The 19503-nt window shown below is 40.2% G+C and overlaps 1 protein-coding gene across 3 annotated transcripts in view; it reads right to left on the bottom strand.

The window, feature by feature from the left end:
• Positions 1-19503, bottom strand: part of piwil2 (piwi-like RNA-mediated gene silencing 2) — a 41200-nt gene that overhangs the window by 13037 nt on the left and 8660 nt on the right. For all 3 annotated transcript variants that reach the window (XM_080894217.1, XM_080894216.1, XM_080894218.1), the window contains 13 exons: positions 19325-19430; positions 19024-19138; positions 17371-17546; positions 5006-5096; positions 4550-4660; positions 3703-3820; positions 3443-3567; positions 3204-3284; positions 3002-3115; positions 2565-2753; positions 2295-2379; positions 837-929; positions 266-406 (listed from right to left, as the gene is read on the bottom strand). In XM_080894217.1, the coding sequence (XP_080750343.1) occupies positions 266-406; positions 837-929; positions 2295-2379; positions 2565-2753; positions 3002-3115; positions 3204-3284; positions 3443-3567; positions 3703-3820; positions 4550-4660; positions 5006-5096; positions 17371-17546; positions 19024-19138; positions 19325-19430 (1545 nt within the window). The remainder of the gene's footprint in view (positions 1-265; positions 407-836; positions 930-2294; positions 2380-2564; positions 2754-3001; positions 3116-3203; positions 3285-3442; positions 3568-3702; positions 3821-4549; positions 4661-5005; positions 5097-17370; positions 17547-19023; positions 19139-19324; positions 19431-19503) is intronic.

Raw genomic sequence — 19503 nt, 5'->3', positions numbered from 1 at the left:
TCCACAAGGAAAAAGGGCAAACAAGGAAGGAAAACAAAAAGGACAAGCTCTTACATCCACTTCTAAAAGAACTGTTTTTGTACGCATTATGTTTACTAACCAAAGAAATTAAACATGGCCTCAAGTCAGTCAGAATTTAGTACCGACATACTGAAAGGCTATAGCATGGCACTGGTTTCACTGTGCATTTCTCAGACAACTCTTGGGGAGAAAATAGCCCACGGGCTTTGAATGAAGGAGTTTTCTAAAGAGACAAAATTCCTACCATCAAGATTTCTGTGCCAACCTCCAGTCCCCAACCACCAAGCTCATTCAGACTTTCAGGATTGGTGTTGATGTTCTTCAGAAGTTGCTTTATTGAGTGAGTATGCTGCTCACCACTCACGTTAATGTGCATTGTCAAGTCCTAGAACATGTTAAAAAGAGCAATATTCTCTTTGAGCAGTCAGGTTTCCACAAGTTATTTTATTCATTACAATTACTTTCATGAAGGTTTTCAGACCAGAATTTGTTCTTGGAAATTTCCATTACTGACAATAATCATAAGACATCTTTGTTCTGACGGTTATGTTAGCAAAGCATTGCACTACCGTGTCGTTGTCAATGTTTACAATGGTCAGGCTCTTTCTCTGCTGTGTAGAAATCAAGTGTTTACACTCAAAGTTTAAACTAGCAAAATTTGAACACTTTAATATTGAACACTCTTAAGACAACTGATTTTTAAAATGCTATATGTTCTGTTTTCAACCAACATACACAGTGTGTATTAACACTAACATTAAATTAGATGGGCAGCTCCTAAGAGTAAGGAAAGTTTACTGACACATTAAGCTTACCTTCATAGCTCTGAAGTCCTTCCTCATTTTCTCAGGAATTCCTGTCATGAAGGAAAGCTCTGGGACTAAAAGGATCTCACCAGTGATGATTTGCTGCAACAAATGAACAATTAGTTGTTATAAAAACTTTTGAACTTAGTTTTTTACATCTTCGGTACAACAAAGCACAAGAGTGCATACAGCTGTGTACAGCTCTGCTTGACATGCATGCATTAAGATAAAGTTTTTATTCATATTTTTATTGGTTTTCACTTACTTAGCTTCATCCCATCTCACACAGATGTTGAGTCTTACATGATAACTAATCATCCAGGCTGACTAACCTCTAGGGTTGGGCGATATATTCAGGCATGCGCAGGCTTTTTGATGGTTGGAGCAACGTAATCATGCATGGACTGATTTGTGCGTTTACAACACAGAAGAAGTCCAAACATGGACGAAGTAATTTCCCAAAAAACATTAGTGCTGTCAGCGTTAACGCGGTCATCACGATTAACGCGATTAAAATTTTTAAACGTGCTCAACCCATCTGGAGCGCAGACTGAACAAACTTTGGACAAACTGCCCGAAATGTGTTGAAAGAGACATTTCAGGGATTGTGACTCAGTCTGCGCTCCAGATGGGTTAATTATTAATTGCATTAGTCATGATGACGGCGCGTTAATGCTGACAGCACTAAAAATATATAGTCGCCAATTTGAGATGAAAGAGGTAAACCTACGGATGTAACCAAAGCAGTGTGCCAGTTGTGCAGACGTCTAGTGCGAGCAAAGTACTCAAACACGACTAACTTGCATGAGCATGTATGTGTCCACCATCCGGCTGAGCATGCTAGGCTACCATCAGCTTCTGCAGCTCCATCAACAACCATTTGGGCGCACTCTGAGGAGGGTGCATTTGCTCGCAGATGAAAGAGGCACTATTATTTTTTTTTCTGTTGATTGCTTATGTTATCGCCATCATTATTAGCAAACTTACTCATGGGCAAATAAATAAATAAATCGCCCTTGGAAAAACGATCGCCGATGGGCTCAGCCTATCATCGATAGTCAATATATTTATCCAATCACCCAACCCTACTAACCCTCTGGTAACTATTTGGACAAACATAAATTAAAGAAACGTGAACATGAATGTGAAGTGGCATTCTTAGAAAAACATGTCAGATGACTGATCTACTTCATCGAGCCTGCATAAAAATCTGTCTGTGTGTCTTGAGCTTTTATTAACTCATTCACTGCCATTGATGTCTATAGCCGTCAATTGCAGTGAATGAGTCAATGGGTTTAACTCATTCACTGCCAATGGCTGGCAGTGAATGAGTTAATACTAGCATTAGGCATGTGGAAATCATCATTCCATATTTAGTACTGACTTTAAAAATATCTCCCGGAGACACAAATAGTGTTGTTGCACTGAACTGTTGAATAAAACTTTTTTAAAAACATAGGTTTTTACCTTCCCGCCTTGTCTGGACCTCTCCTTTGGCCGATGCAGGAGTAAAGGCTGGTCCATCTCTTTGATTGTAATGCCATAGTTTTTGCTGTTAAACAAAAAAACAAACAAACATGCAATCACATGAGCATTGGGGAAAACGGAGAAAAGAAAAAAAAAAACCCAGATCCAACTGATCTTTTCATTGTTGGGTTGGTATGAAGACCGAACTGCCGATATTTCACTACACAAACACACACAAAAACAGTTTGCTGTAGGAAAAAGCAGTCTAACCTGTAATAGTCCACAAAGGTAGTTACAGTGCCATCCATCAAAGTGAAGGTGTCTTTGGGTGATTTGTTCCACTCAATGGCATCAATGCGGTAGGTGCGGTTGTTGTAGCGGGTGATGACAATGCTGCCGACGAGTTCTTTGGTGCATTCATCTTGAAAGTTTTCCTTGCTCTGTTGGTACAACGTGTTCCTGGCAGACAGCCCAACACAAGCACGTGTTTTTCTTTTTTCACACTATGGAACGGAGCCTTTATTAGACTGTTCTGCTCAAGCCTAACAGGGAAAGCTTGGTCAAAGTTAATAATGCTCGATAATCACTAAAGGCCATTAGAAATGTTGCAAAATCATCTGTGGCTGGAGATACAGTCACAGACATGAATCTATCTGCAGCAGCTCGAGCATGTTTGTATGCTGATGCTTTTTGTTGTGTAAACTCACATGACATCCAGCACAGAGTCATTCCGCAAGACTTTGTGAGAGACATCAATACACAGGTACAGGCCTCCATCTGTGCGCTTGATACCAGTTGAGTAGCCTGGCCAAACCTGGAGTCTAGAAAAACCGGTAGACTAGTGAATGAAACTGCGCTGCCTGATTTTAGCAGGTATCCTTTGGTGCTACAACAAATCTCACGACTTACCGGTGTTTTCCAAGAATGACTGCGCTTTCTGGATCATAATGGTTTCTGCCCACCAGCTTTAGTCCAATGATTTTCATCACCCTTGAAAAAACGAGAGGAACACTGTGTCATATCCTGTAATTTAAACTTCCTTTATAACGGCACACGGTGGGAAACAATCATTGCTGTTTAGGACTCTTAACAGCAGTCGGGCTTATTGTGTAAAATAGAAAGGATATAATGTGTCTCTGACATAATACCTCCTGAGCACCACATTGTAGAAGGGAATGCACAAATCTGAGCTCGGTGGTAAAATCTTCGTCATTTGAATTTTGATTTGTATTTCCTGATTATCGGTCCGTCTCAAACTCTTGAGAACAACCACCTGTGCAAAAATAGTATATATATATATATATATATGTATATATATATATATATATATATATATATATATTTATTTTAAAAAGAGCGTATTAAGTTTTAAATTTAGCATGGTGACTGTAACAACTGTGATACTCACGTCTTTCAGTTTAACAGGAAGGTACAGTATCGAACCGTCAAATGCCACAACTTCACCTGTGGTTGGACGGTGGTCTTTCATCATGCCGAAACGCATCGCCACTGATTCGACATTAGGACTGGGTAAGAAATTCACATCACAAAATACACAGTAAATATTAACACGGGTAACGATACTGAATGAACAAACTTCAAGTTTCTCTGTGGTTCTTCAGTGTAATTTAAGCTGATCCTACATTTTCATTGTTGTCTGGCAAAATGTTAAATCCTAGTAAACATTAAGATTTTCCCAAAATACCTGCATAATTTTATAGACATGTGAGTGTTGGTAACAGGAGCTCTCTGGGTTTCATTAATTGCTCACTTATAATCAACGGACTAATAAGAGCCGAAAGTAGACTAAAATCTGTTAAGGATCATAGACAGAGAATTAGTCCAAATATCACTTTAGTGTAATTTTCAGTTAGTTTGTTCAGACAGGAATGTTAGGCTGGATGTTGAGCTGGAAACACTGCACTTTTTGTATGTCAAGAATAACAATATACTGAAAATCAAGTATTTATAATCTTTTGCTCCTGTAATTTTAATTCTACTCTATGTGTGAGGCAGATTTATATGCAGGTAAACCATCTTTATGGTGAACAAAACAGAGCATTTATTGTGAAAAACTGTCTACTGCCTGTCTGTGTAGGCAGTGACGCAGCTACCAGTGCCTACATTGTATTAGAACCAGTCCCTGTATTACCTGAAACTATGATTAAAGCTTTCCAACATTTCCTCCAGTTTTTAGACATAAACTTTGTTTCCTTGTACGCAACAAGTGGTCTTGAATGTTATATGATACTTACGTAAATGTAACATGGTACTGATACACCGCTTCGTTCTTGCATTGAATTTGGATGTGATTTGACCCAATATTTATAGGAGCTCCTTTGGTTCCAGCCTTATTCAGTGGCTCACTGACGAGTGGAGAACATACATGGACAAAAAGATCAGTTTATGACAAGCAAAACAAATGATCAGTTACTGACCTGAATAAAAGCTCTGTCTTGCAAAATGTTAGATTTAATCAATACGGAACCAATACCACTAGATGACCCTTAATAAAATACACCATTATGTGCTCATAAGAGACAATGAGAATGTCAGAAGACATGGATAAGTCAGAGGTAATGATGTTTTAGAATGAACAGCTAACACCAGAACACTCGCTCTGACCGTTAAAAGCCTCCAAACCACAACACAGCTCATGTTGGTTTGTTAGGACTCGCTAAGGTAAAGGAAATAGAGAAAAGCACACTCACCGAACTGCCTCCATTGTCAGCCCCGTCTTTGCAGCTGGACCAGTGGAAAGGTCTGTGGCTTCTTGAACGGTGTGCACAGGGGACTCCGTTCCTTTACAGTATTATGCATGTCATTACCCAAAATGCATGTTCCCCCCCACAAATTAATCAAATTAAAATAAAAAAAACACAATTAAGATTGTATTAGACACATGCAAAAGAAGATGCACATAATAGTTTACTTGGGGTTTGTAAAATTATGATATTATTTTATGCCATGTTATACCCCTAATTAAAGATTGTGAATTATTATGTAGTTTTAGTTTGCATTATTCTCCTGAATTAGAAGAAGCTGATAACTATTGCATTAGTTAAACTGATTTGCATTACATTAAATTGCTGACTTGTTGTGAATGAATGATATTGTTTTATGATGCATTATATTGCTGAGTTATAAGAAATACTGTTCGCAGAAGGTTATTGTCTAATTTGTCTGAGTAGAAGAGAACAGAGTGTGCTGGAGTTTTCTGCCCCATTTCAGCAGGAGCAGATAAACAGGGAGCCAAGGTCGTAGCTTAGGCGCTGGGTGAGAGAGAGCATGTGAATGTTTAGGCTTTTTATGATAAGGTGGAGGCACCAGAGGTTATAAAAGTTTGAGCAATGCTCCACCATTTTGAGATTTTGAGGCTGTCTGCATCAGTGTCCATCTCCCACGTGTGTGATCATTAAATCATCGTTTGACTCAACCCGGCCGGACCAGTGTTGTTATTGTGGTTTTTTCTCTTGTCTCCATCCCCAATATTTTGAACCTTAACAGCTTGGGGGCTCGTCCTGTGGTATTGGGGTGGAATTTAAAAGTTTGGACGGTCCGAGGTTGTCGAACGGACAGGCACGAGCTAGTGGTCTGATGTGAGTGGACAAAAGCCGGCTTATCTAAAGGTAAGGCACTACCTGTTGAATGATTTCCAAAATGTGCCAAATTGGATATGACTAAATTAAAGTCTACTCACTGAAATTACTGGTAGAGTGTCTGTTTTGATTTTGATGAGAATCACCGTGTGGTATGCAGTTAAAGTTGCTTAAGAGTATTTAATGAAGTTGAAGAAATATGAAACTGTTCCAGAAGTAACAGAGAATGTTGGGTTTGAGTCCCTGGATGTTGAGCTGAAGGCTCAGGTAGTTTGGTAGGGAAATTAGGACAGAAACTGTTCCAGAAGTAACAGATACTGTTTAATAGTTTTACAAATTAGGTCAGAAACTGTTCCAGAAGTAACAGAGACTGTTGAATTGGTCGTAAAAAAGTTATCTTTCTTCGGTGAGACCCGTTATGGTAAAATTTCTCAAAATCGGTTAGGTGAAAATTGTTATAGGACGGCACTGGAAGATGCTAAGAAGCACATAGCCCGGAGGTTACGCTCCCTCCTGGCCGTGGACGCGCGGTCTTGACCTGTCGGCGAACAGGGGTAGTTCAGTTTTGGTTTAACTGTGGGGTACAGGGCATCCCGAAATAAGCTAGGAGTTACCGAGTCTCCTCACCGTTTTAAACGGTGTCATGTGCTTGTTTGGATACTGTTAAATTGAGTTAGGGATTTTAGAAATTAGGTCAGAAACTGTTCCAGAAGTAACAGATACTGTTTAATTGATTACAAAAAAGTTAACTTTCTTCGGTTGGACCCGTTATGGTTAAATTTGTCGAAATTTGTTAGGCGCTGAATCTGTCAGGCCTGTCAGTGATTGTAAATACAAGACGTCTTTGTAATATAAAATAGAAGAGTTTTGTCTGAGCTTTGTGTGACCCTGTGTGTGACGACAGCGCACTGCAGCGCTGCGAGCTATTTTTAGACGGTGTGTGAACATGCAAATGAGCTGTGACGCGCACAGAGGACTTTGCTTCCTGTATAGCGTGTTTTTGAGTTTTATAATTTTGATTTGCAAACAATGATACATGCCTGTAATTAAAACGCTGATTTTGCTGATTATGATACTACAAATAAGGTTTCGAATGACTAGGGTGTGAATGAGGTTGGGTTTTAAAGCTGAAACTCAGAGAGGAGTGTGTTGGGAGACTGGCATGTAGTCTGCAGTGCAAAGGTGGGCGTCTTGCCTGCTAGTCTATTTAACAGTGATGAAAATGATATTAAATAAATCTCTCAGTGTGTTGATACAGGTGGCTACAGGGCTGGACCAACTGCCCCCACAAGCACGGCGGCCGAAGCAAAATTATAGTAATGGAAACCAAACTCAGCAAGAATCAGCAGCTGTGGAAAAGACAGCAGCTAGCAGAGAATTAAAGGAGAAATTAAGAGAAGTTTAACACATAAAATTGCGGCCAACAGACTTGTGGAGGTTGGGAAGGCGCCTGGAGCATCACAACAAAAAGGTGAAATAAAAACACACAAGCAGAGAAATGTGAGAGAGAGGCACGTGCTAGAGAAATGCCTCGTTTGAGAAAAAACGTTAAATTAGCCCATGTACAAACGCACATACACGCAATGAAGAAACAGCTTACACCCATGAACACGTGAAGATTTTCCAGCAAGTTTAAAGCAGTGAAACTTAACATACACCCGCCGTTGCACAATAAAGTTTATCCACTACTAACAAATAAACCCTCTGGGTTGCAGGACAACAACTTAACTTCAAAAAAAAAAAAAAAAAAAAATCACAACCAGTGATAACACGACAAATTTAGTGGTTAATAAAAGTCAAACTGTGACATGTTTTCTTCTGATTGATTAATACAAGTGATTACTGAATGAAAGAAAATTCCATTTTTGTGCTTTAAACATGATCTTAAGAATTTTAACATGTACCTGTGTTGTCCTGTCAGCTTGGTGAGTTATGAGAGGATTATATGGTGAGAAAAAACAAAAAAAAAGGGGGAGAGAAGGCTGACACAGGGCCTGGTCCCGTTGTTTTTCCCCTCTCTGAGTAACACAGCCAATACAACATGATTTTCCTGTTCGTTTGTTTTTGTTTTTGTTTTGTTTTGTTTTTTCTCTTTATGCTTGATTACAGGCTGCTTTGTCGGCCCGGAAAAGCCGAGGCTGACCCTGGACTCCTGCTCTCCCCTCTACCATCTTTGCTCTCTCCTCTACCATCTTTGATGTGACCCTGACTAAATGCTAAAGCAGCTGAACCCGCAACGACAACTTGAAAATGTCAACAGTGCTGCAGGAAAATGATCTCATGCAGCAGAGACGGAGAGCGGTAATCCAAGGCCCGTTTCACTACACGGGGAGATTTCTGTCAGCGTCTTTTCTTTCTGAGAAGACTGAGAAAGGCCCGGCTCCCACCACCGATTCTGACCACCTTATATAAAGGAATTATTGAGAGCATCCTGAGCAGCTATATCACTGTCTGGTTCGGGAACAGCACCATGCCGGACAGACAAGCACTACAGAGGGTTGTGCAATCAGCTGAGCGCACCATCCGCTCCGAGCACCCTGACCTGCACTCAATCTACAGCAGGCGGTGCTGGACCAAGACCAGGAAGATCGTGAAAGACCTCAGCCATCCCAGCAACAGACTGTTCTCTCTGTTGCTGTGTACGTGACAAATAAACATCTGGATTTGGAAAACGAGGCACTCGCAAAGCCACCAGCATTGTGCCTGATTGGACACACCCCTCTCACACACTCTTTACATTCTTGCCATATGGAAAAAGACAGCTTCAGCTGACAGAGCTGTGACGAGACGCCCATTAAGCCCAGATGAAAAGTGAGGCCGAGCAAAACCATGCTGACCTTAACCACTCTGCATTAAAACTGTGCAGGACAGTGACGGACCAACAATGACCATCGGGCAGCAAAAAGGGCGTGCCAGGGACAGGAGGAGTAACTGAGGTCACCTCAGAATGGACAAAACACCAGGAGAAAATAAGCTGAAGGCACAGGTGTCGGGGCTCGGCCAGGAGCTGACCTCTGAGAAGAGCCGAACAGCAGAGCCGCAAAAGGCCGTGGAGCAAAGCAAGGAAAACATCAATGGACTTAAATCTGATTTCTACGGAAAAGACTCTGAGGTTTCTGCCCTCAATAAGACCTCGAGGCATCAGAGCAGAAACTGAGCATGGCCCAGGAGGAGCTAGCTGAAAATCGAACCCATCAGGCTTGGAGTCCTAGACACCGGACTTGAAATCAGGCCGGAGCATCCTGGAGCTAGATGAGCAGTGTGATTTGTCCGGTCTGCTATGGAGCGAACGTTAGGGGGATGGCTTCCTGTCGCCTCTGCCGTCCTCCGATCGCTCAGCGTCCTGGGCTGCCCAGCTCTGGACTGAACGCTCGGGCCGAGACACCCAAACAACCATGGACTCCATTCCCGTGGAATGGGACCACGACTACGACCTCAGCCGTGGGCTTGAAAGTGCAAGCAGGGATCCCAGAGAGCCTTGAGGCCTGTGTGAAACTAACAGAACAAAGATTGAGGTCTTCCACTGGGGAGGTGGAAGCTGCAGACTCTCCTATACACCTTCTGGATGTCAGCCGTTCCACCTGCAAACAAACGGACAGCAGTCGCACTTCTGCAAGCAACAAACGGACATCCAGACAATTGAGCTGCGTATCAAAACCCTGAAGGAAGACCGAAGCAAAAGGGTCAAGTTAAGGAGGAGCGAAATAAGGAGAAGATGCTGGACACTGGAGAAAAGGACTGCCTCAATTGGGGCCAGAACCAGTATGGACAGAACTCTGAGCAGCAGCACCAATGGATGCAAACAGACTGAAAAGGAGGAGGGCAGGACCCAGGGCACGCTTCAGGCCGTGGTTTACCCAGAACACTACAACAGGAAAGTGATGAACACAAACACCCACACAAACACACACATCTACATGCACCGACTCAGAGTGAAAAGAAACATACATATGAACATATGCACTCGTTGATTGAGGGAGAAATGACACACACACACACACAAATTAAAATGTTGATTCAATGAACTGAGAAGTGATCCACACACACACACACACGCTGATGCAATGAAGAATGCTTTACTAACAAATGCTGCACACAAACATCCAAATACGGAGTTGGTTACAACAGCAAGAACTGATTGATTATTTATTGCTTAAATGTATTTCATGCCACGCAGAGGGCATTTGTGTAGATTTAGAGGACATGGTCTGAAGCACTTTGATAATGAAAACAATGTCTGTGCGTGATGTCTGTTTATGGCTCAAAGCCTCCACTGAATTGTTTACTGTGCTTCACACAGTCTAACAAGGAGCAGTGGTACAGAGCGAAAATGATGAATGAATGGTGTGAGTTTTATTTCGAAGAGATTATGAAAAGGTTGTGTTGATTCAACTTAGTTGTTTACGTTTTTGCCAAGGTAAAGAGTTGGTGTGTAACTAGTGTCCACTATTGAGTCAAGTAAATCCAACATGTTTTGTTGGTGCAAAAAGGAGTTTTGGTTGATCTTTGGGTTTTGTTTGATACTAGGTTGATTCTATCAGTGAGGTTTGGATTGTTCTCTTTCTCTAAGAGAGAGAAAGATGGTTTGAACTTTGGACATGTTTGCAATGGGCCCCAGTATCTGTTATTATATGAGTGTTTAATTGGTTACGTCTGGGTTTGCTTTTGTTACAGTGCACTGAGATAAGAACATCTGAGAGGTGTGATCCACCGGTGGTGATATTTTGGTATTTTGTGAGTTCCTGATTTAACAAATCAGCTCTTTAATCCAGGCCTGAGAGATTGAACTTTAAAGCGCTATAAAATATTCTTATTGAAAACAGTCGCAAAGTATTTTTTCTCCATGATTATAATGAGCTTGGGAGAAAATTCACTTATATGGGACACTGATCCTGAAGCCTAAAAGGATTGCAGCGAGTCAATCCAGTCCAAAGAAGGAAAAACAAACAAGGAGCTGTTTCCTTTAAAATGATGACGTCATCTTGCTGGTGATGGAGCCTCGAATAGGCTGCGCGTGAGACTCCATTATCAGCAACTTTTGGTATGAATGTGTGTGGATGTATGCATATGACTGATGACTGAAAGTCATGGACTGACGACTAAAAGTTTAACTGACTTGATACTGAGACAAAAACGGTGCTGACTTTAGGATTATTGAATGTCCACAGACAATTCACCCAGCCTGTAAAAGAAGGGTGGATGTTTTGTTTTGCTTTGTTTTGTCTGCAAGAACAGAAGAATGACAGAGACTAAAGAGCTGTAGCTTCACAGCAGTGTGAACTGCAGACTGAACCCTTTGGTTGCTAATTTTGAGCTACTGATGTTTGCATTAAGGAAATTGTGTTTTAGTAGCTGTGTTTTAATTAAGGTATTACATTATATTGTTGGGAATATTAAATGCTAAAGTGAAGAAAAGGTTTGATCCCACTCATGACTGAGCATGTTATTATTAACCATAGTGGGTCACTATAGAGAGTCAATTAATTTTAGAAAAAAAAACAAACAAACAAAAAACCCTCCACCGAGGTCTATGAATAAGAGGGGAATGATAGACAGCCACACTCAAAATGGAGATATGTAATGATAAACACTGGTCCCCGTCTTTTGGGCGCTCTCTTGAAGTAGTCAACACTTTAAAAGTAAGATAAAATAACAGGGGCATGTGCTGAGGGGTGGTGCTGCACAAGAACAAGAGTAAAATAAAGAAAATATTGTTTTTAGTTTTGAGAAGTGGAAATTAAAATGTACCATTACACTCAGAGGATCAATATGAAGCTTGATATTTGTTAATTTTGAATGAAGTACATGACTGGTGACTGTTCTGTCCTGAGCTTTTGTTTTTACAGCACCCGCTTGATCACACCAACAGTTTCTCGCCACCGAAGAGGGGTACTTGCAAAAATAAAGAACGGGGAGGAATATCATCAAAACTGGAAACAGGTAATCCCCAAAGGGGGTGATAATGCCATAACTTTCACTATGGTCAAATTCTCAAAATTTGACCCTCAAAAATCCTTCAAACATTTAGACACAAAGTGGAGATTTAGATACATATAATGTCGTAAACCACATAAGCATGAAGTATTTGATTCAATAACATAGTGTAATAACAAGCAGCAAAAGGTTGATCATGTTAATGGTGTTTATTCAGGGTGCAGAGGAGATTATTATTATTAAAGACAACAAATGAAATAACGAAAAGTAGAAGTGGAAAATTTGCGTTAACGGTAATAAAATCAAAAAAAAAAGAAATACTAACTAAAACTGTACTGAATGTTCACAAAACTAACTAAAATTAACTAGATTTATAGCAAAGTGTGTTTGGTTGCATTGATGTGTGCGTGCCCTATAGTGAAATTAAGGTAGTACGTTAGTCGAGTTGTCTGTGTTGCTGCTCCGTTCACGCGCAGAATCAGGTCAGGAAAAGTCGGGAGACAGCGCCAGAATAGAATTGAGGATGATTTTAATATGACTGTTTTGTAGACATAACAAGAGTCTTGTAGTGGAGAGGGACGTAATGTCCTCCTGAGACCCAGAGAACAAGAAAAAACAGGGAGAAAATATTTTCGTTTTTTCTTTTTTCTTTTTTTTCTTTTAAATGAATCAAGTGTTATTAAAATAACAATCTCATAAGATGAAGATCAGGGACCAACCCAGAAGTCACTGACACTTCACTAGCTGTAAACTATTGGTTTAGGAATAAGTGATGGCACTGAACTGTCTATTTCACAAAAGTCAATTTATTTAGGATATCTGAGGAAGTACTGATTTTATTTGGAGACACAAAGGAACATTTGGCACTTCCCTCATCTCACATCTGTTTCATTGTTGTACCCAATCATTCTACAACTGAAATGCCTTGGACTGCTAACCATTTCAGGCAAGTGGAGTGAACCATATTTTGCTAGACTCTCATCAGATTGGGGCTTCCTTTTATTGATCTTTGGAGAGAAGTCTTCATTACTGGTATTATTCAGGTCTTGTTCACATGTTTGTCCCAGGTTTCTCAGCCAAGAGGAGCTTAAACTCCAGATACTGTGAGTTCTTTTCACACATTGAGATCACTGATAACTTTCAGCAACGACGTGATCTCGTAGAAACAATTAGGTGTTATGGATTCAACTATAATTGCGACACTTATTTTTTTTTACTTTACTGGAAAAGATTTCTGCATTTTACCCATATTTTATTTTTAACTCAAAATCAAAATTCCAGATTCTACTACATGTTGGTTTTGCACCAGATAGGACGACAGATTTCAGGTGGCCCTGTGTCTTTCTCTATTACATCTGCCACTGCATCTCGATAATCTTCTCTGTGGCTTTTAGTGGGTCCTGACCCTCTCATATTTTGAAAAATCTATGTTTGAATCTCCCTTAATAATTGTGTTAAGAATTCTCTCCGCCTTTGTCAAAAGTTGGGTATTAGGAAAAAGTGAAATAAATATAAATATAAAGTCCCAATGTGTAGAGCACACATTAATAAATTAGTCATGTTCCCTGTGAAAGTAAATGAGCCTAATTCTTAAAGACCCCTGAAATTATTTACTAGATGTTTATTTTTTGAATAAAATAAAAATCTGAGTTTAACAAAACATTTTAATTGTAAATATCAAGCTTACCTTTCTTTCTTCCATAAAATGTGCTTGTGGGCACGCCAGCCATTTTGAAAAGGTGGGAAAAACAATTGGCAAGGCCACACCCCCACACATGTGATATAATTTTAAAGGTTCTGTTGTCCTCTCTAAGAAACATCAGGACTTAGAGGAGTGGCAAGTAGAGTATGAGAGCTACAAGCAAAAAACTAAATGTGTACTACAGTGCGCAAAAATGAATTACTGGGTCATCAGGGGGTCTTGAGGGACATTTATAAAACAAAAAAATCCCACAAACCTTAAAAGTGCACTTGAAAAGCTCACACAAGAAGGTTAACCTAGCTTACCTAGAAGACCTCATCAGGGGGAGCACACTCCCCCTCGTTGAAGAGCTCCCCCACTCAACCCGCATCCCCCGAAAACAGCTAACCCCAGATAAGGCAGCGTGATGTATCCCGAGATAACAGGACTGGGACATCTAAATAAAGGTGTGAAACAATCGCCTTCAAAAGGTTATCAATTAACTTTAACCAAAATTAGGACCACTCGGTGCGGCAAGAGTTAATAGTTATTAGTCTCAACACCCAAGGATAATTAGAAGAGCATGACTGATATGATGCAACTGAGATTTGGTTACACTTAACTTTTGCAAAACACAAATAAAACCTAATGAAAATGGCGAAACGTTTAAAACCCTGGTGCAGAGATTGGCAAATCTGACCAGGAAAAGTATGAGATGAATTGTCAGGACAGTCAGCGTTAAAGCCACTTTTGACAGTCCATACTAGGATGGCATTGGACATCTTGGGGGTGGGAAGGGGTTGGTGTGACCAAGGTGTGGTTTGGCTTGTTGTATGTATATTTGAGATCATATGGCTCTGGATGGACCGGTTACCAGGGCATGGAAGGAGGACAGACTCATTAAAGGAGGAGAAGGAACTTGCTGGGATTGGAGATCCTCTGGGTGAGTGGTTGATTAAAAGCATGCATAAAATAGAAGTTATCTGTTGTTATTGATTGGTAATAGATTGATAATTGGCCACATTTACAGCTGTATTGACTTGTTGTGGACGTAGTCGACTTCAGGTTTAAACACTCTCATTAACAGGTTGAAAATAGTGATATTAAAGGAAGAGTATGCAGCGCCACCCTGTCAGACGCCAGTGATGGTGGAGCTCACTGATGAATCAGGTGAGCTGGATTCATGGCTGATTCAAAACTAAGATCCCCCTGCTGTGGTCAGTAAGGGGAGAAAAGGGGGAAATAAAATCAAGAATTAAAGAGGCATTTATAAACGTTTAGGTGTCAAGTGAAACGGGACAAAAGGGGGTGTTATACTGTTATTTTCAATGTCAGCATTATTATTGTATGAGAATCATGCAACAAGCATTGCATCGATGATCATTTATTGAAGCTTTTGACCTTATACTAACATCTGTGTTCCTGTGATTGTTATAACTTCTGATGAATCTTCTATTTACAGGTGTTAGGATAATGATATAATTTTTCATTGCAGGTGTAACCACGATCATTTTTATACATATTGCAACTTGTTGCTCATTGTAGAGTTGTGCTCAAGTTAATAAGGGTTAAAAGCTACAGTCAGCGCGAATGTCTGACTGATCTATTGAGGGGAAAGGCTTCGAGCATGGAGGGCCGCACGCGCTTACAAAACACTGATATCATGTTATTCTTTGTGATCTTTTCTTAAATTATGTCTTTAAGGTTAGTTTAAATAGTGGCAGTTAATTAAACGAGATTCATTAAAATATTAAATACCTGAGTCAGAACGTTACACGCGGATCACCTTAAGAGTCTGGGAAACTTTGTAGCTGCCTAATTTTTTTTTTGAATGTTCTAGCTCCGTTGATTTGACACATTGGAATGTGTCAAAAAAGGGGGGGAAGGTTGAGCTTTAACATCAAACCAGGATTATTTGAACATTTTATAACTTCATTTGTGTCTTTAATAATTTAGGAATGGTAAAGCTTAAGCTAATAGCGGTCCGAGAAGACGGACCTTTTAGAGAATCAGTGAAAAAGCATAAACTATCACTTTCATGTTTAATCATTACTCATTGAAATGAACTGAATAGCGTTTAGAAGATTTGTTAATTTTTTGTCTTTTGTTAAAAAGAGGGGTTTCAATAATTTTCAGACACACCTTGCAAATGTGCTTATAACGAGTTGGCACTCGGCCTTTTGAAGGTCAGAAGCTTCGTTCGGCGTGACTGTCCGGACTGATAAAGTGTAAGAAATGCCTTGAGTGCGGAGGGCTAAATGCAAACATGCTTACACACACATAAGATATGATTAGAATAAGTCCCTGGGACATTCTGAATGTTTTAGACCAATTCTGAATCACTAGAAGGTCAGTAGATAATAACATTAGATTATTAGGGTTAGGAAGAGAGGTGTTTTGGTTTTCTGTCTCTTACAGAGAAAGGAACAGACACCAGACGAGGTCACAGAGATGCGAGGACCCTCCGTAGCAGAGTCAGACACAGTGACTGCCGAGACATCAACTGGGTCCAAGGGTCATGGCGTTTGGGCTCCAGCTAGTCACCACAAAAGGATGGATCCCATAAACACCGCAATAACCATGAAGGGGTTGGCGGAAATCCGGGAACACCAGACCAACGAAGTTCGAGAGGCTTTTGGGCAAAAAGGGGACACCTTCCTGTTCCTTTTTCTGGAGAATACACAGATCGTTGTTTGAAATCGGAGCAGAATAATCCCCTGATCTGTGTTACGACTGAAGGGTTGTCTAACCCCTAAGGTTGAGGAATTAAGAGCAGAGGATCACCCAACTGGACGACACTGGTAGCTGCAGCAATAAAATAAAGGTTAAGAGCTCTTCGGACAGAGGTTCTAGTCTACGTCTGAATGGTATCAGGGAACACCAAATAAAGCTGTGGGAGAACAGGGGAGTGTCATCTGGACCTGCTATCCTTGTAGTAATAGTTTGTCTTGCACCTGACTTGCGCAAACACAGAGGTCATCTTACATATGGTTTGCCCCTCAGGGGGACAAAGGACCTCGGGAGTGAGAAGAGATGAACCCGGCCACACTGGGCTACAGGGTGTTTGTGAGGTCATTATTCTAATGACCTCATCAGGGGGAATTGTAAAATTATGATATTATTTTATGCCATGTTATACCCCTAATTAAAGATTGTGAATTATTATGTAGTTTTAGTTTGCATTATTCTCCTGAATTAGAAGAAGCTGATAACTATTGCATTAGTTAAACTGATTTGCATTACATTAAATTGCTGACTTGTTGTGAATGAATGATATTGTTTTATGATGCATTATATTGCTGAGTTATAAGAAATACTGTTCGCAGAAGGTTATTGTCTAATTTGTCTGAGTAGAAGAGAACAGAGTGTGCTGGAGTTTTCTGCCCCATTTCAGCAGGAGCAGATAAACAGGGAGCCAAGGTCGTAGCTTAGGCGCTGGGTGAGAGAGAGCATGTGAATGTTTAGGCTTTTTATGATAAGGTGGAGGCACCAGAGGTTATAAAAGTTTGAGCAATGCTCCACCATTTTGAGATTTTGAGGCTGTCTGCATCAGTGTCCATCTCCCACGTGTGTGATCATTAAATCATCGTTTGACTCAACCCGGCCGGACCAGTGTTGTTATTGTGGTTTTTTCTCTTGTCTCCATCCCCAATATTTTGACCCTTAACAGGTTCCTACACCTTTCTTTCCCTTTCAAAATCACAATCTTCTCCAGTCTCAAGTTTTCAGACAGTTTCCAAATCTAAAATCTAGAATTCCTGCACAGGAATTCTTGTTTTTTCTTTTAAAAAGAGGATTAAAAACAAATTAAGGTGGTAAACTCTCAGTTTGCAATCCCTTTAAAATAATTTTATATAATTACCCGTCAGAGAGGGCTGAGAGTATTCTGTTTGCGGCTCAGACACTGGAGAAACAAACACGTCTTGACCTGCAGGAAATGAAGGAAGCAAAGCACGGCCTCTGCCAACTCCAAGCTGAGGCATAACTGCTCTTCCGAGGCCCACCATTTTCTGAGGGGACAAACCTCGGCCAAGGAAACTGAAAAAGGCAAAATCCACACAAGGAAAAGTCATATAATGGTTGTTCAATGCAGATAAAGTAAGTAAGTGTAATTTGGCACTGGCACTACTTTTTCCATCCCAACCTGGATCAAGTCATACCTTCATAAAGGTTAGAACATGTACTTTGTGCTCTTCCTGTACAATGATTTAACTTCATGGCCGTTAGGTTTTATATATGGATTTGTTTTAATTGTCAAAAGTTAGGTGCGACAAAAAACATAATCCAGCAAATAATTTAATTTCCTGCCTGCAGATATTCATTGCTACATGTGGAATTAAATTCCATGCGTGCAAATTCAACAACCTGCGTGTGTAAAACTCAGCAGCCACACACGTGTGAGAGTCTGATTTGCAGGCATTGCTGCAGTTTCACACTCTGTGCTCACAGCTGAATCCTACCTGCTCCAATCAACTGACTTTTGACGAAGGATTTAATAGTGTTCATAAAGCAAGAACAATATTAAAGAGCTGTTTCTGGGAGGTACTTCGATCATTGATTATTAGTAAAAAAACGTTTTTACTGTTTCAGTGAACAAATGCTTTGATCAAATCTGATTATCAGCTTTTTACAGTTGTGGAAGAAGTACCTATCCTAAATCCTATACATATATAGAAGTAATAATACTACTGTACATATACATTCTGTAAAAAATGAACTTTTACTGACATAAAAGTACAAATTTTTATCAATTAAGGTATATTTCAAACTCTATAGAACTGATGAGTTATTAAAGTGTACGCTTCACAAAGTCATTGAAGCTACTAATTCACTGTAGCTAAATCACACCACAATTTATTAGTTAACTTATATTTCATATAAATCTAATTCTGCTAAATATGATTACAGCTTTAAATGGAGGGTATGTGCAGTTATACGTTTGCTGCAGACTAAGCAACTTTTTATTGGCAGATTTAAACGTCTGTATTTTGGTTATAACCGTACACTTCCTGATTCTCATGAGTTAGTTTTTTGTTTTTAATTTTTTATTAAATGTATGGAATATTGTACAACAATATGGGACAGCAGTGAAGATGCTTCAGAACGCTCTGGTTTTAAAGATTTCTTCATCAGTAAGGTTATTTAGTGACAGCTGTCAGTATTTCCACTGCTACACAGGAAACAGCAACTGCTGATAATTAACTCTGCAGAATTAATTTACAAATATGGTTTAAAAACAGCGCTTATGTTGCTGCCTCGGTGTAACTCGATTTAAGTAAAAGAAACTGTCCATCAAAGGTGACCAATCACATTAGGACCCCTCTTCAAGCAGTCAAAAGTCAGTTGATTCAAGCGAGCAGCATTCAGCAGCGAGCACAGAAACTGCAGCAGCACAGACAAAGTAGGCTCTCATTTAGTCTACTGCAGGTTTCATAAACTACATCAGGCTGAATGAAAATATGTCAGAAACCCTGTTAGTCGAAACACAACACAGTGTCACTCCTGTGCTGCTTACCTGCTGCCTCTGCCCATCATTTCTCCAGATGGGCCGATACTCTGTGGTGTGCTGATGACACCTGGTGGGGCATCTCGCAGCTTCACCTCTCCCACATCCCCAGCTGCTCCCCTACCTGCAACGAAATGTAACATGAATCCATATGATTCTTCTTCATATACATAAACACCAAAATGAACCAACATCACGCCACTCTGTGGCTTACAAATCTTTGAGCAAATGAGCACACAATGTGTTGTGCTTAGGGGCCCAGAGACTGTTTGTTTTCAGTATCTCTGGATTTCTCAGAATAAATACTGACCCAGTGGTGCTGCTCCTCTTCCCAGTGAAGTCGCTGATGGTTCAATGCCCATTCCTCTAAACATTGAGACCAGTGTTGATCCTTTAACATGTGGTGGCTTGCCAATCTGTCAGAAGAAAGCAAACCTGTGCAACTCAATTTCACCATTAAAATTAAAACATAATTTATTGCATTTTCTG

Source organism: Rhamphochromis sp. 'chilingali' (assembly GCF_963969265.1).
Source record: "Rhamphochromis sp. 'chilingali' genome assembly, chromosome: 10".
Classification (NCBI taxonomy): Eukaryota; Metazoa; Chordata; class Actinopteri; order Cichliformes; family Cichlidae; genus Rhamphochromis; species Rhamphochromis sp. 'chilingali'.
The sequence above is the reverse complement of the archived record's forward strand: the minus strand, read 5'-3'. Positions and strand labels throughout refer to the sequence as shown.